Raw genomic sequence first — 15,581 nt, forward strand, 5'->3', positions numbered from 1 at the left:
GGGGGGGGGGGGGGGGGGAGGGGCGCCCCACTTATGAATCTGTCACTGTATTTCCGTTTGTTACGTCACATCATGCAACTTCCTTAGTTGGACATCCTGCCAGGTAGGCAAACCACTTGACATGCTCAAACTGAAAACAATAGCTATAATAAAGGACTCTACACTTAATTATTAATCCTCTTGATGCAAACCTTTTTGCTGGGGTATGAGATCATGCGACGTTTTTGATCTGTGCACGTACAGACACACATAACGATCACTGTCGTAGAGCAGGGTATAAGCGAATCCCGTGCATGGTGCGTGGAAATAGTTTTTTTTCCATTGTTTGCTGTTTAACCCTTTTGTGTGGCGTGCCGATATATCGGCTTTTACGTTATTGTTGTTAAATGTGAGGACATTGAAATAAAAAAACTTATATATCAGTAAACGTATAAAAATGTTGTGATTATTGTCCAATTTAATCTCATTAATTTAAAAAACCGTTTAAAGATATCTAAAAAATTAACTACATGTTTATTTTTCCTAGTTGCCACATTTTATTAAAATACCCTCCGCATTTTTCGACTGTACCTCGGGAAGAAGGGTAGCACTGAAAGGGTTAATATATGTACCATGATCATACCTGCTTTGTTCCTTTACCTAATAATCCAGCCATGTGACCATGAATTCCAAGTTTCACACTTCACCGGGTACTATCCTTACTGAGCAGCACCAGGTGGCCAGCTAGTAAGCTATAAGTTCAGTAAGCTATAAGTTAATCATTGGTTTTTAACAAAACTGTCATAATTATTCTGGCATGGTTTCTGAAATCCACCTATCTTTCCCAAAAAATTATCAATTTTAAGGCACTAAAAACTGAAAACTATTCCTTTAATAAAGTTAAGTAACTTTAAGGTATTAGTAAATATTATCCGATTTTGAGCAAATTTAGGGTATGATAACCTGATCTCAGTCCACAACTTTTAATACTTAAGTGAAATATAGGGACGAGTTAAAACAGGCTTAATCTACTGGAATTCTAGCATGTACAATTCAAAACTTACCAGCAATTTTCCACAAGCAGTTTTATTTGCACAACCCATTACAATACATTTCGTGTCATCCTAGAGGTCCCTGACAACAATATGAAATGTATTGAAACCGGTCATGTGAATAAAATTGTTTTTTCATATTCTAAAAACCATAGTTGCACACTCATGTCCAGTCTGAAAATATATTCACCAACTTCGACCACAATGGAATCAATTCATTTAAATATGAAATTTAATTCTCATTTATTAAGGTGTATAAATACTTTTGACAGAATGTGTGATACACAGAGAAATTAGTGTTGACTGTACGAAAACCATTTTCCACAGCAGTAATGCAGGGGGTGAAGCACAAAGGTCCAAACTTTCCAAAACTTCTTAACGCCTCTTCATCCTCACATTGTTTTCATTGATATCCCTTTCTTCCAAAATTTCATCACGAATTATCAAAGTGGCCAAAGCAAAGGAAAATCCAGCACAGACAATCTACGATCATAAAAAGGGTGAGGTTGTTTGAATCACAGTGTTATTCACACACTCCTCTACCTCTCATTATAATACCACTTCACTTGCCTTAAGGTCCTTTGGTATGAAAAATATTTATCTCCTACATGCCCTCGAGAATTCAATTTTTCAATTTAAATGGCAAGGAATCTACATCTACATAATACCCTGTCGTGCACCTATACGGTGTTTGATAGTGCATAGTCTCATTTTATGGGTATTCACAGTTTTTATCAGATTAAGGAGAATAATTCAAGCCTTAAAAATGGAAAAATTATGCTCCAAAACACGGGCATAGGATTTCAGTTGATTAGATCTTAACTCAGGATGAGTAAAAAGGTATTGTATGAATTCACAATGACCACGAATTTATTGACAAGACAAAAATTTAATATTCTATGAATCAGAGATCAATGGCCAACTTGATTAGCTACATATCTTGTCTAAATCTATTACTCCCATTGAATGGCAATTTAATATTCAGTAAGCTTACCTCAAGGAGGCCGATGACCATGCCAAGGACGCATATGTATTTCAGATTTGAAGAAACAAATTTTGACAAGAGGGCGTAACATCCGTCCATGTATATTGAAGCAGGAGGTTCAGAAGTCACATTACAGAGGGGATTCTTGGGTAAAAATAAGAAAATTTAGGAAAAACATTTGAAATGCTGAATACACATCTATGTCGACAACAATACATCTCCAAAGTCAAAATGGGTGATCGAATCATTTCACCCAGCACATATTCACCGACATAGGCAAATCTAGGGGGGGGGGACATGAGGGCCCCCCAGACCCTTAAAAATATGCTAGATTTTTAATATGGTCCCATTACCATAGCTCTTGTTTTGTATTACGAGGTATCCTTGTGCCCCCCCAGAACAAAATCCTGGATACGGCCTTGCTTGTGCCTCCCCCCCCCCCCCCCCCCCCCCAGGAAGAATTCCTGGATCCGCCCCTGTTCACTGTTGCTCAATGTGCAATGCACATGTCAACAATGGGTGCATTGGCAACAACACGTGATCTCCAAATGAAGCAGAAGATGTTAAAGTGTGTGCTCTATAGTTCTATTTCTCTTTCATGTCTGTCTGCTAGGGTTGAGTATCGATTGTTTGATATTATCAATTGTGTTGGTTGTAGATTGTGTGCGCACGCAACTTGCAGTGCATGCTAGTTGTCTGTGTGTTCGACCCTTTTGTACAGTTGAGTTGATGGTGATATGTATCCGTTTGTATCCGAATATATTAGTCGAACTAACTCTGTGTGAGTTTCATCACCACTGCCATAAATCCTAAACAGCAGAAGAGGCCCAGACAACTCAAACAATCTAATAAAACATGCAAACTTTTTTTATCCTAAGTATTCCAACTCTTATCCAAGTATGGAATGTTATGGTATTAGGAGGAGAGGGCCAAAAGGGACCATGAGGGAAGGGTCATTTGCAAGGGTTGGGAAGGAAGGGTGAAGAGAAACGCAATGTCAGCATTATCTTGCTCTTGAGCTCTTGATTGCCTATCAAACGGATGGAGGGATGTGCTTAAAATGCCCTTCGCAAAGCACTCAAGCAGGGATTGGGGCAGTCTCTGAAAATTCTTTGCTACTTCTGGGATTTGACCCTGGGCCCACAGGGTGTGAACCCAACATTCTGATTGAATCCACGGAAAATGCACAGCTATGCACCTCATGGTATTTATAAGGTTTCTCAGCATTTTGATTGTTTCAACCAGGAGTGAGAAGAACATACATCCATTTCATGAAAAAATTAAGCTCCTTGTGCCACACAACGTATGTTCTATCAATGGCCTTTGATAGAACATGCATATAGATCATAGATAGCTAGTGGCCATTCAATTGGATGTTTTAAAAACAGTACATATATAATGGTTTCATTAACTCAGGATATCCATTGAAGTTCATTTTTGAGGATCATCTCCTAATTCATAAAAATTGACAAGAACATTGAAAATCATTGAAATTATTTTAAATTTGACTGTAAATAATTGATGGAATATTACCTATTTTCAATTAAAGCCAGTCTATTTAATAACTTCTATACAGCATTAATTTTGAGAGTTCCATGATGGTTGGATGGTTGTATACAGGGTGGAGAAAAATAGTGTCACGAAATTTTAACCCTGGATAGCTGATGCCAGTAGGAACCAACGTTACCTATGATGTTTAGGTGGAAAACGCACAATTTATAAATGACAGAAACTTTTCGCCAGACACTACAATTGGTCACGAGTTTTCCCTGTTGCTAGATGCTCTGTACAACTCATGACTTCAAATATGTACTTTGCCTGCTGGAGATCGCATCTTAATTAAAACGTCTGGCCTCGTGAAACTATTTAACCATTTGCTAATTGACCCGCAGCACTATGGTTGTATGTTCATATAATAAAACTTTTCCCCGCCCCGCACCCGCCCGCGAACATGATATGCAAATGTGTGGGAAAAGTCATTGAGGCTTGATCTCCACCTCATTCAATCTCTGGCAGGCAAAGTATTCCAACTTATGAGTTGTCCTGAGTATCCGGCAACAGGAAAAACTAACAGCCAATCAGAGCACTTGGCTCAATGTTTCTGTGGTTTAAAAATGGTGAATTTTTGACCTAGACATCATTGGTAATTTTGGTTCCTACTGGGATCAGCTTTCCAAGGTTAATATTTCATGACAAAATTTTCCTCCACCTTATATACGTAACTAAACATGATAACTGGTCCGGGAAAAAGCTATACATATTTCCAAAATTAGTTTTCAATTTTCTGCATTGGAACAGACCATGAAAGGACAGAGCTATATCATACTGATCTGGTGCTTCACCAGTCAATCAACTAGAAAAGTTTTTCCCAAGATTCCACCCGGCTAAGAGATTCCAAGGTATGCAACATTTGAGGTCCATGTTGATCCCCATTGTACAACATGGTTGCTACAAGCATTCAAGCATTGCCTGAACCAAAATATGACCACCCTCTAAACATCAGAAACCATATGGAACCTCTCATCCAATAATTTTAAGCCTAAGAAACATAAACCACTTGCACTGAGTAGGAATTACATATATACTTATGTTACAAATTGGAAGAAACCAACTTCTACATGGTTCTCACAATTATGGTGAAACCAACATTATTATGTAAAAATAATGTGAACTCAAGATAGGTATATATGTAGATGAATTAGAGAAAAATACCTACTTCCTCCATTCAATCGCTCAAATGATATAAGTCCACACATGAAAGCATTGATATACTACAAGGTTATACCCAGGATCAAAACAGGGGGCAAGCAATGGTTGTTCAAGTTACAGGTAAGATTTAAGCAAGGAAAAGGTGAATGAAATCAACATTTTAAGAAAACTGTAAAGGCCACTATACACGGCGAATGATTTCATTCGTATGATCATTCAGCATAATCATGCGCATGATCATGACTGTGCATAATGGAACAATTCGTGAATGAACCTTCATGCGCATGATCATTCAGTGAAAATTAGAACATGTTCTATTTTGCTTGCATGATCCTGTGAATGATCACGTGATCATTCAGCATGATCATTCACCGTGTACTGCCTTAACACATTCAGTGCGGATGACATATATATATGTCATGAGGGCTTTTCCACTCAGGCGGATGACATAAATGTATGTCTTCGGGAGTACGTTTTTCCGCTGGTCACTAGGGTGCTCCGAGCGCGCCTAGCGTTACTTTTTCACCCTCCCGCAGTTCGGGAGTGACTTTACACCATTGCGGAAGTGTCCGTTTCTAGTTCTACGTGTTCCTTCATTTTTAGTGTTTTTTTGTTTACTTTACTGCTGTTTTTGGAACAATTTGGCAGGTTGAGATTTTTCTTTTCATTTCCTTCGTCTCTTTTTCATCATTCATATCGTAAATATCATAATCATGTCTTACATATGGATTATTTTTTTAAATTTGTTTTTTTACCTTCATTTTTAATTTATTCATATTTTATGCGCTATCACAAAAATTATAATTAGACTAACTTTTTTATTAAAGATATTTATACCCGTTTCGTACTCACTACATTATAAAAAAATGATCTTAGTGCGGTGCTTCAGTTAATGATGTTATATTTGAATTTCTTTTGCTAGGAACATTTTTTATTAATGCAAATTACGTTTATCCTGGGTGATTTTTTTTGGTTCTTTTTCCTACTTTTACGGCATACTTTCCCATTTGTTTCCCTAGTTCAATTACCAATCCTCCATTCATTTCGATTTTATTTCATTTTCTGAGTTATTCATACGTGTTGGGTTAGTTGCAGATTTTCTTCCTTTTCATAAAAAAATTACATATTAATGGCGTATGCAACACTGCATTACATTATCTACAGTATTGGTCTGTATTTTTTTACTCGTTTATTTGTTTCCTTAGCTTTGTAAACGAAATTGCGGAAAAGAATAGACTCAGAGGTATTTTAAGCATTACAGCATTAAACCATTATTTATTCCCTTGAAATAGTATTTTTATCTTATTTTTTAATTCCAAATCCTTCACCAAGGACCTTCACTAAAGGCATAATGGATTGGAAGCTGTTGGGCAGGGAGAACTGGAAACTTGGCTGGGCCTTCTTCTCCACATGGGCACAATTAGGGTTAACACGATTTTTAACGATTGGAGGTCAGAATTAGTGTGAGTACCGATATTCGGGAGAAAATGTGCCGTGATAGGTTTTTAGGAATGATGCAGGCTCTTCATTTCTCCGCTAACCGTGAAGGCATCCATAGGACAGTGACTGCAATTTGCCCAGAATGTGAAGGTCAACCAGGGCTCTGTCTAAGGTCTTGCTTTCAAATATATCATAAAAATTTGTGAGAATTTTTATTGAAATGTTTCAATTTTGCAATAACTCTGAGGTTTAGAACAGAAACATATATTAAAAAAATGTTTATCCCATAAATTTATATTTTTCTTGCCGTTCATTGTGTGTTCTACTTCTGTGACTTGAAAAAATTAAATCTACGGCCGTTGAAACAAAAAAAATGCACGTAAAGACTAATTCCAAGATATTTCCGCCATTAACCCAAGGAATCAATGGTAGAAGAAGTATTATAAACGGAAATATGAAAAGTTCACTCCTTCATACAAGGAAAAATTGCATGTGTGTAATGCGGGTTGCGTGAATTCTCAATTACTGGTGACGGGTGGCATACATGTATGTCATTAGGGTTTTTTACAAATTGCTTGAAATAGAAACAAAAAAAATTGCAAATTCTGCAGTATTACTTCCAAGACCACCATTATGAAGGAAAATCACCCATCCGTCACTGGAGGTTTCGGTGAAAATATCATCCGCATTGAATGTGTTAAGAGCTCTTTATTAGTTTTTAAAATTATTTGATTTAAAAATATTATGTATATAATGTTATAATATTATTAAAATATTATTACATAATATTATTATATTATTTATTAAGACATTTGCGATTTTTGCTTCTGGGGGGGGGGCAGCTGCCCCCTCCTGCCCCTCGCTGGGTACTCCCATATACTATACTACTGTGGTCTTTGGTCTAAATGTAAAACAGGTCCATTCATCATCAACCATACCCAGCCCCTCTAAGGGGCACGAGGGGAACCCAGAGGGGTTGCCCACCTTGAAAATTTGCGTTTAAGGTGTCAGCCCCCACGGCTAAGAGCTATTGCGATACATATGTATATACTTTCTATCCATCTATGTACTATAAGATGAAACATAAATGGCCCTAAATATGTGTCAAAATTTTCAGGTTTTCAGCAATGTCACTTGAGGTATGTACCTTCAACAGTACTGAACCCTGTGTTCAAGGCAAAAAATTTGCATAGAATATTGGTTGACTGCCTTGTTGTCTTTTTCAGGCTAAGGTATGTGTGTAGAAAATTTTCATATCCTGCTACTACCAATCTAAATAATGAATGATGACTGTTGACAAAGGATGATGAATTCGCATTTTTTATAAAAAATATTTTTATTTAATAGCACTGCATAGAGTCAACACCTGATTGCACTTGTACGTACAAAAATTGCACATAGTTTTTTGGAGTGTTTTATGTGCTGTGTTCTTACTCTAGAGACAATGAATATAATAACTGGAAGTTTCTGAGTTAATTCCAATCGCCTGCTGGGGAGTGTGGAAGTAATATTGTGCTGTGGTAAAATCGTCTGACAATGAGTATTAATGTGACTTGGTGGGTAATTCCATGGAAATAAATTTTTAATTACATGTAGATTATTACTATTAATTAAGAAAGGTTCTCCCCATAATACACATAGTTTGGTTAAACACATGCAAATGGCAGCACCACTGTTTAAAAGGGAGATGGTGGGCTGATATTTGAATCCACCTATACGTGGCTCCTCTAATATCTACCTATTTTTTTCTAGATTTTTGACGCTTTGAACTTTACAATCGACTACATTCTGCTGCATGCTTAAGGTCATTACATCAATGCTTGGCTCATTTATTGACGTCCTTTACCCATCAATTAGAAAGGAAAAGCCTGATCTGTCCAATAAGGGTATTACTGTTGTATTATTTGATAATAATAATAGTTTTATTGGCCCATAAACCAACTGAAAAAGTAAGTGTTACAGGTTTGGTCAAGGTATATGACCAATGCCTACCTACACTGATATCAAAATAGCAATCTAAAAGTGGTCAGTCTGATCATACGGTCATCCGCTACATTATAATAATATAAAATAGAGAAAAATATTAATTTCACATTTATTTTAAATAAAAATATAATGGGGTGTGCTCATTTAAAATTACTCAACCTAACCTAATACCTAGTCTTTCCCCCATCCCCTGAGTGAAAATAAATTCTGAACAGTGCTACCTTTCATATCTTAACTACATATATATTAAAAACCATGGCATGATCCTGAAGTAAGCAATGTCTACACAACCCTCTACAAAACTACTGCATATTATTAAAATAAAGATACCTACAAAAACTATCGCTAAGTAATTTGCAACACTTACCAAAATAAACTTAATGGTCTGACAGCAACTCGAAGGTATTTTTCCATTCCAATCCTGATAGGAATTCACTCCACAGCAACGAAACTGAAAACAAGGAATTCACTATAAATGTTAAACAGATGTACAATTAAAAAAAAAACACATAGCAAAAATACATGTGCACATACTAAGTAAGTACTTGACAAAAGAGCTCCTAAAACCCAATTCATATCTATAGGATTTTTCTAAAATGGGAATCAAGTGAAGCTAGCAACCTGAATAACTCAGAGAATTATGGGCAATGGGGATTCTCCCACTACATGAAAAAATATTTCAGGCGCAGAAAAGAATTCTTAAAATAATAAAATACAGGGTCCATTATAAAAGTAAAGAGCATTTTCTAAGAAAAATATATTTATTGATCCTACTAGTATAAATGCTTAAAATTCTTCAAAATAATATCCCTCCCTCCCAGAATCAAAGCACTTGCGGAGACAAAGCTTCCTGAAACTCCTTTACAGGAATGTCCCTTAGGGTCATTGTATCATGCTTTAAGATGTTTTCAACAGACTCCCAATACTTTCCTTTCAGCTCTTTCTTCAGTCGGAGAGTAAAAAAATAAGTCGTGCCAATTCGGGACTGCAAGGAGGCTGAGAGATCACCTAGTGTTAGTTAGAAAGGTAGGTTGAGGTAGTTCCTAGTGTTCCTCTGGGTCAGGAAATTGGGGACGATGAAGGTTATGCAGCTGGGAGTATTGTCATGGTAGAGCATGACCATGTCTTTGATGTCATCCCTCACGTGCGCGACTCAGAGCTCAGCGGTGTTCCAATCATTCAAACACGTACTTGTAAAAGGCTGAGTTTCAGTTGGGTTGAGACAGACTCGTAAAAGGCTGAGTTGAGACAATAGGGTAGTTTCCTTCATCAAAGAAAACGAAAGACATTGATTGCAATTCCTTACCCACCATTAGTGTAATCATAATATACAAATTATTTGGTTTTAGAAATACCGGTTTAGACGAATGGCAATGGTCAATTTTATCCTCATTTGAAAAAGGCCAGATTGGCGCCCATACGATTCCACTCCACGTGACGTCACAGGGATCTAGTTTCTATAAGAGTAGATAGGAGTTTTACATTGTCTGAGATTACCAATGCATGCATGAGGCACAGAGCTCAGAGAAACGTTCCTTAATAATCACCTATTAAAACTTCCTATGGTCGTAAAGTTTCCTTCGTTTGATTAGGCATTAATAATCCTTACATAAGCCAAGCGCTACCAGCTAGCAGGGTACTCGGCTACCTGCTAGTATTCTGCGTCGTATCAGCGCTCAAAGCCTCGCCCCAAGGTCACCTCACAGGGCGGCAGCGGGAACCAGAACGACGTCACGTGGAGTTTTCCTGGCATTCATACTTAGCCGTCATGTTTTCGCGTGCTTGAAAATTTTCACTTTTCATTTAATCGCAAAAAATAGATATCGTCATTTAAAAATCTAAAAGCGTGAAATACGTACTCCAGGAGTAATAATCTTTCGATTTAGGCAATAAAAAAAAATAGGAAACCACCCTATTGGGTTGAGACGGACTGGTAAAAGGCTAAGTTGAAACAATTTCTCACTGCAATTCAAACTCCAAATGGACGATTCCTTGGATGTCAAAAGAGACAATGACCATCGTTTTGATGAGAGACTTGCTCATTCGTGCTTTTAGGGGCAGGGGGATGATTTTGTGAGCCACTCGCTGCTCTGCCTGGGTCCCCGTACTAAAACATCCAGGATTCGTCTCCAGTTACAACAGAGTTCAGAAATCCCGGCTCATTTTGAATCAAATGCAACAATTCTTGACAGCCAGTCCATGCCATCCTTTTTAAGTGCCATGTTACAAAGTCGAAAAACACATTTCACGCCAACAAGGCACGCCTTTCCAGTCAGACTGCTAGGAGCACACTGGTGATCGGCTAAATTGGAAAAGCAGACCCCTCAACGCATTTCTCGACCCATTTTACCTCGCTGCGATAGATAGTCGAGTCACGGTAAAATCATTACTTTCATAATGCACTCTGTAGGTTCCTTTAAGATCATCCACCAAACCAGTACATATATGCAGAACTCGACATCTTACCAGCACCATGCATTTATATAGGTATTAGAAAAAGTGTCCTTCACACACAAGAGCTATGTATACACTACATGGACAATGACAGCTGCGGAGAAAACAAGTGTTGAGGCTTTCAAAATGTGGTGCTACAGAAGAATGATGAGGATGAAATGGATCGACCGAGTGAGAAATTAGGAAGTCCTGAGAAGAGTAGGAGAGAAGAGAAGCATCATGAAAACCTTGAAAAGAAGACTGAATAACCTTGTAGGCCACATCTTGAGACATGATGGCCTGATGAAGCTGCGTCAAACCAATCTTAGGATTGTTGACGAGTGATGGTGACCAACTTCTCGGCCTTGTGCATGGGCTTTGTGTGGTTCACGGTAGTATACGTTCTTGTGAGCGATTCCTTCCCCTGAGGAAAGGTCCTCCCATATCTGGTAAATGAGCCAGAACTCCAATGATGCCACCAACTGATGAAAAGAGGGCAGCAACTTTTGCATTTCCTTAATTTAAACTTACGAGAGAATTGATGAATGAGTAACCTTCTCTACTTGCCCTACCTTATATTTTCCCTCTATTAACAGAAATCTATTAATTAACAGTCATTTCTGGTGTTAGTAATTCACCTCATATAATGGTACGATTACTTCTGCATGAGAGATTGGGCCTTGCTCAGGGGCTTATAAGGCTCTCTGTGGGCCCCCAGGGGACCTTATCTTTACAAAAAAAAATGAATTTAAAATAAAGAGAAACCAAAGTAAATCATTATTTGGGGTCTAATGAAATTCTCTGGCATTTTCTCCATGTGCAGGATATTGACTTACATAAGACTGTATTTCATCCCAGGCTTGCTTAATGTCTTTGTTCTTAGAATATAAATTTAATGATTGTAGCAAGCTACTATGAATCATCCTTGAGATCCAGTCTCTTACAAGAAGGCCCATCATGCTTGCAATGAATACAAGAAGAAATAGAATTGATAATACGCCGCCATACTGTGAAAGGAAAAAAATCTCATTTTAATAATTAGTAGGTCATACAAAAAGTCAACCCTATAAACAAGAAATAAATCAATTTGAAAAACTGGCAGCTTCTGGTACACCTTCTACAAATTGGGATTTTAACTATTGTTTGGGTATGATGAAATATCAATTTTCAAACACCTATAAAACAATGTCGATTTTGAGTAGGTACTTACAGCATAGAGCATCCATTTTAGGCTGTTTGCAGCCCCATAGCAGCCAAAAAAAGAAATAAATACAACCAAGAAAGATGCTGTCAGAAGCATGTATAGTAAACCAATGTACATGTGAATTCCAATTAGCTTCCCCAAGAAAGATCTGCCAATGATCATCCACACAATCACTACAATGGCTCCAAATCCAGCACCCTACAATTAAAGTAGAACATAAATATCAGTTTGCTTGTGTAGCGTTCATTCAATTTGGGCAGTTGATTTCAGTGAAATTCTCCAAATTGAATAGAAAATTCCCCAAACTATGTTTTAATAGAGACGATGGGATCATCATAATGAAGAAAATTTGTTAAAACACGTCAAAGCAAGTCATTGAGGCCATTTTGAACATAAGGATAATCAAGAGATGAAGAGCGAATTTTTATATTAAGTTTGCGCATAAACTGAAAATCAGTCATGGGCTTAGTTGATTGATGGACGTCAGGCTCATATCAAGTGGATTTATTTAAAATGGTGAATATTTAGTCAAAACCTATCACATAATTAACTTATTGTCTTATATAATTCGTATGTCTCAGAGAAAAGCTATATAAATACATATATATATTCATTAAAAACTACGATCGGGACAAAAACTTACCATAATTATGAGGTTGTATAGCATTAAAAATGATCGGATGCACTTCCCTAACGCATTCATATTTACAGAGGGATCACAACCTATAATATATCAATGCGCATCAAAATGACGCCTAATTTTAAATTATTACTGCCATTACATCGTTAAACGGAAAATTTTGTCTCATGCGAACTCGAAAAAGACTTCTTGCTAAAGACAAGTCGCTTTATTTAATTTTGGCGCTGATTCCGATTCAAAATAAACTGAAAACAGAGACATCTATAATTTTTCTGTCAACCATTATGTTTTCTAATCGAAAACTTTATGTCAACACGGCTTGCGGTGTTTTGAATTTCGTCGTGAGCGAATTTGTTACTTTTCGTCGTGCGTAAATACGGAGTAGTATTACGCTATAAAATGTATATTTTGATCGATAGAGATATTTCTCTTGTGAAGTTATTCTTCGGGAGTTTGACCCTAGGGGTGCTAATCGTTGCAATTCTTGTGAATGCCCTGAAAAAGCGTTTGCCAAAAGTAATAACTGACATGTATAACTACGGAAAATTCTTGGACAACGATGTTTCATTTTTTATCGTGACGGTTCCTAAAAGGTAGAAGGTATTTTTAATGGGAATTATAATTTCTTGTGCTTATTCACAATAAATGTTTCTCTACCCAGGTGGTTTAGGCACTTCTACGTTGTGGGAGTGTTTTGCACTGGCATAGTTTTCATGATTATGCTAAATGTTTGTTGTTTTGGAGGACAACCCTCAACCACATTTTTATCATTCTTGAACGTTGTTGCTGCTACTAATACGAAACCTACAGGTATAGTTAATTCTTTTCCTAGTGACTTGACTGTCGTATTCTTTGTAGTGGATGTCATCGCTCATACAAAGAAATTTTTCTCCTTACGTTAGGAGCTGCTGTCAACGCTTTATTGGCCATTTCATTACTTTTGATGCACTGTATCGGACGTTTCATTGAAACTCATTTCATCAGTGTTTTTTCCGACTCAAAAATGAATTTTATTCAGTATACGTGTGGTATTATCCATTACGTCGGTGCATCTCTTGCCATTGTTGCTGAATCTCCAGGATTTTCTAATCTAGAACCATGTAAGCCTTAAGACATTTCAGAGGATCTGAGCATTTTTTATATTCATTGAACGTGAAACTCCATCATTCTTGTTTCGCAGGCAGTTTTTCTTGGGACGAATTAACGGTTTTCGATTACTCCGCTGCTTTGATATTGTGTTTGGCCTGCTACGAACAAATCAAGTCTTCTATTATTTTAGCAAATTTGCGAAAAAATAAAAAGGGTAAGCTTTGGCTCTCCATTCTGTTTCTGCTGAACTTTTGAAGTTCTTGTAATTTTCTTTAATTATCATCTGCAGGTTCTGTGTGTACTTACAAACATTCGATTCCGAGAGGTCGGCTTTTTGAGATCTTATCTTCACCCCATATTTCTGCCGAAATAGTGGTGTATTTGGCGCTGACATTCATCCTTCGGGGAAACTGCACTTGGTGGTACATATTTATATGGGTCCTAACTAATCAGGTAAATTTTTTTATCCTATTTATAGCCGTTTATATTATCACGTTGGTAAGTTGTTTTAACTAGAGGAAATCGGATTGATCGTTGTCTATTTTACGATTTCGGTGTAGCATACGTCACTCCACTAAATCAATTAGTCCTGCATTCTGGATTTCATTGTTTTGCACATTTTTTTGCTAAATTAAGCTTATCTTTCTTTTTTTCTCTTTCAGTGTGCAGTGTCTTGGACTAACCATGTTTGGTATCAGCAAAACTTTCCAACTTATCCAAAAAATCGTAAAGCACTGATACCATACTTATTATGATGCATCTGAAGAGATTTTATAGCAATCAGATATACCTTACTGGAAAAACAACACTACTTCAGCCTAAAATCCATTAGATTTTGAGAAAATGACAGCGTGCTGCGAAATGCTGCTGTGACTACATAGTGTGATATTTTGGCTCCATGCTAGCATGACAGATGAAATGGCAATTTTGTTCAAAACCCATTTACTGTTGGGAGGTTACCCCCCAGGACCCTCACCTAGCCCCCCCTTGTCCCTATTCTGGATCCTCCACTCAGTGGCACAGCGAGGGGGGGTTTGGGGAATAAACTCCCCCCCCCCCCCCAGAGCTCAGAGAAATTTTTAAGTTTAATCCATTTTACATAATTGGATTGGTATTACTAATAGAATAGTGTAAGGATTAATAAAATATCCCTCCAATAGCCGTAAAACTCACCATTTTGAACCAGTTATCTTAAAATTGCACAATGTATTAATCTTGCACCTTCCGCTTATCCTGGTGGGTATTCCATACCCTCACACATCCTGGTATTAGTTGCACCTAAACCCCCCCAGCCCTAATTCCTAGCTGTGCCCCTGACTCCACTAGCCCTCTGCATGGTATTCTGAGCATAGGCACCACCTTATGAGTTCTTAGGTTGTATTGGTAGACTGTGTTAGTAAGTGTAGTGTACTGTAATTGACTGTTTCACTTCTCAGAAATGTGGACATAAGTTGATTGTTGCAGTTGAAAGGGTTAGAATACGTTCAAATGGTAGATGGAATTTTAACTCTTATATCTAAAGTTGTAAGCCTCATTTTTTCTTCCTTACTGTTCAGCTCAGTATATATCCCTCACAAATGTTACAATAGAAGATCAGCCACGATTGTGCAGCATTTAAATGGGTTTATAAAAGATACCTCTTGGGTCGATCAGTGAAAGTTCTGTGTAGGTATAAAAAAATATGTTCATATCTTTTATTGACAGCATATCACCGTAGGGAGAATAGCCTTATAAGTGGTGGATCCAGAGAGGGGCTAGGGGAGCTATTCCCTGGGGTACTAAATTTACACTAGATAAGGGGGTGTCCATTAATTACTTGAGGTGATTTTGGGGATTTTTGGACCCCCCATTAGTGAGATATCATGAGATTTGTCTCTCCCCCTCCCTCTAATCTCAGGTGAGATTGTTTGAAATAGGTAAATATGTTAATCTAGGCTTCATTGCATTGGATTTATTGAAGAAAATTGTTTGATTATTTTTAGCTTAAGGTAAATTAATAATAGCATTTAAGGTTATAAGGATCTCAATTTAACTCTGTTTATTGCAAGAAAGAAATTACGAGAT

At 37.3% G+C, this 15,581-nt stretch overlaps 2 protein-coding genes across 3 annotated transcripts; one reads left to right on the forward strand and one right to left on the reverse strand.

The window, feature by feature from the left end:
* Positions 1–1,257: 1,257 nt before the first annotated feature.
* Positions 1,258–12,667, reverse strand: LOC124162128 (tetraspanin-9-like). 2 transcript variants are annotated; one of them, XM_046538540.1, is made up of 6 exons: positions 12,432–12,667; positions 11,795–11,986; positions 11,421–11,591; positions 8,519–8,602; positions 2,026–2,160; positions 1,258–1,514 (listed from the first exon to the last, which is right to left on the reverse strand). In XM_046538540.1, the coding sequence occupies exons 1-6, from the start codon at positions 12,489–12,491 to the stop codon at positions 1,407–1,409; spliced, it is 750 nt and encodes a 249-aa protein (XP_046394496.1). In that variant the 5' UTR covers positions 12,492–12,667; the 3' UTR covers positions 1,258–1,406. The 2 variants fall into 2 exon arrangements, with proteins under 2 accessions (XP_046394496.1, XP_046394497.1); XM_046538541.1 differs by lacking the exon at positions 2,026–2,160.
* A 74-nt stretch (positions 12,668–12,741) lies between these two features.
* Positions 12,742–14,487, forward strand: LOC124162127 (polyprenol reductase). The gene is made up of 6 exons (XM_046538539.1): positions 12,742–13,021; positions 13,090–13,238; positions 13,331–13,528; positions 13,609–13,731; positions 13,807–13,970; positions 14,180–14,487. Exons 1-6 carry the CDS (start codon positions 12,828–12,830, stop codon positions 14,270–14,272), a joined length of 921 nt encoding a protein of 306 aa, XP_046394495.1. The 5' UTR covers positions 12,742–12,827; the 3' UTR covers positions 14,273–14,487.
* The last annotated feature ends 1,094 nt before the right edge of the window (positions 14,488–15,581 follow it).

The sequence above is a fragment of the Ischnura elegans genome, chromosome 7, assembly GCF_921293095.1.
Source record: "Ischnura elegans chromosome 7, ioIscEleg1.1, whole genome shotgun sequence".
Lineage (NCBI taxonomy): Eukaryota > Metazoa > Arthropoda > Insecta > Odonata > Coenagrionidae > Ischnura > Ischnura elegans.

Bases quoted from the DNA above. Each gene is read 5' to 3' on its own strand.
- LOC124162128 (XM_046538540.1), bottom strand. From the start codon at position 12,491: ATGAATGCGTTAGGGAAGTGCATCCGATCATTTTTAATGCTATACAAC. The intron at 11,987-12,431 runs GTAAGTTTTTGT...CTTTAATTGTAG, and splicing joins TATACAACCTCATAATTATG to GGTGCTGGATTTGGAGCCAT. The intron at 11,592-11,794 runs GTAAGTACCTAC...TTCCTTTCACAG, and splicing joins TAAAATGGATGCTCTATGCT to TATGGCGGCGTATTATCAAT.
- LOC124162127 (XM_046538539.1), top strand. From the start codon at position 12,828: ATGTATATTTTGATCGATAGAGATATTTCTCTTGTGAAGTTATTCTTC. The intron at 13,022-13,089 runs GTAGAAGGTATT...TTCTCTACCCAG, and splicing joins ATCGTGACGGTTCCTAAAAG to GTGGTTTAGGCACTTCTACG. The intron at 13,239-13,330 runs GTATAGTTAATT...TCCTTACGTTAG, and splicing joins TACTAATACGAAACCTACAG to GAGCTGCTGTCAACGCTTTA.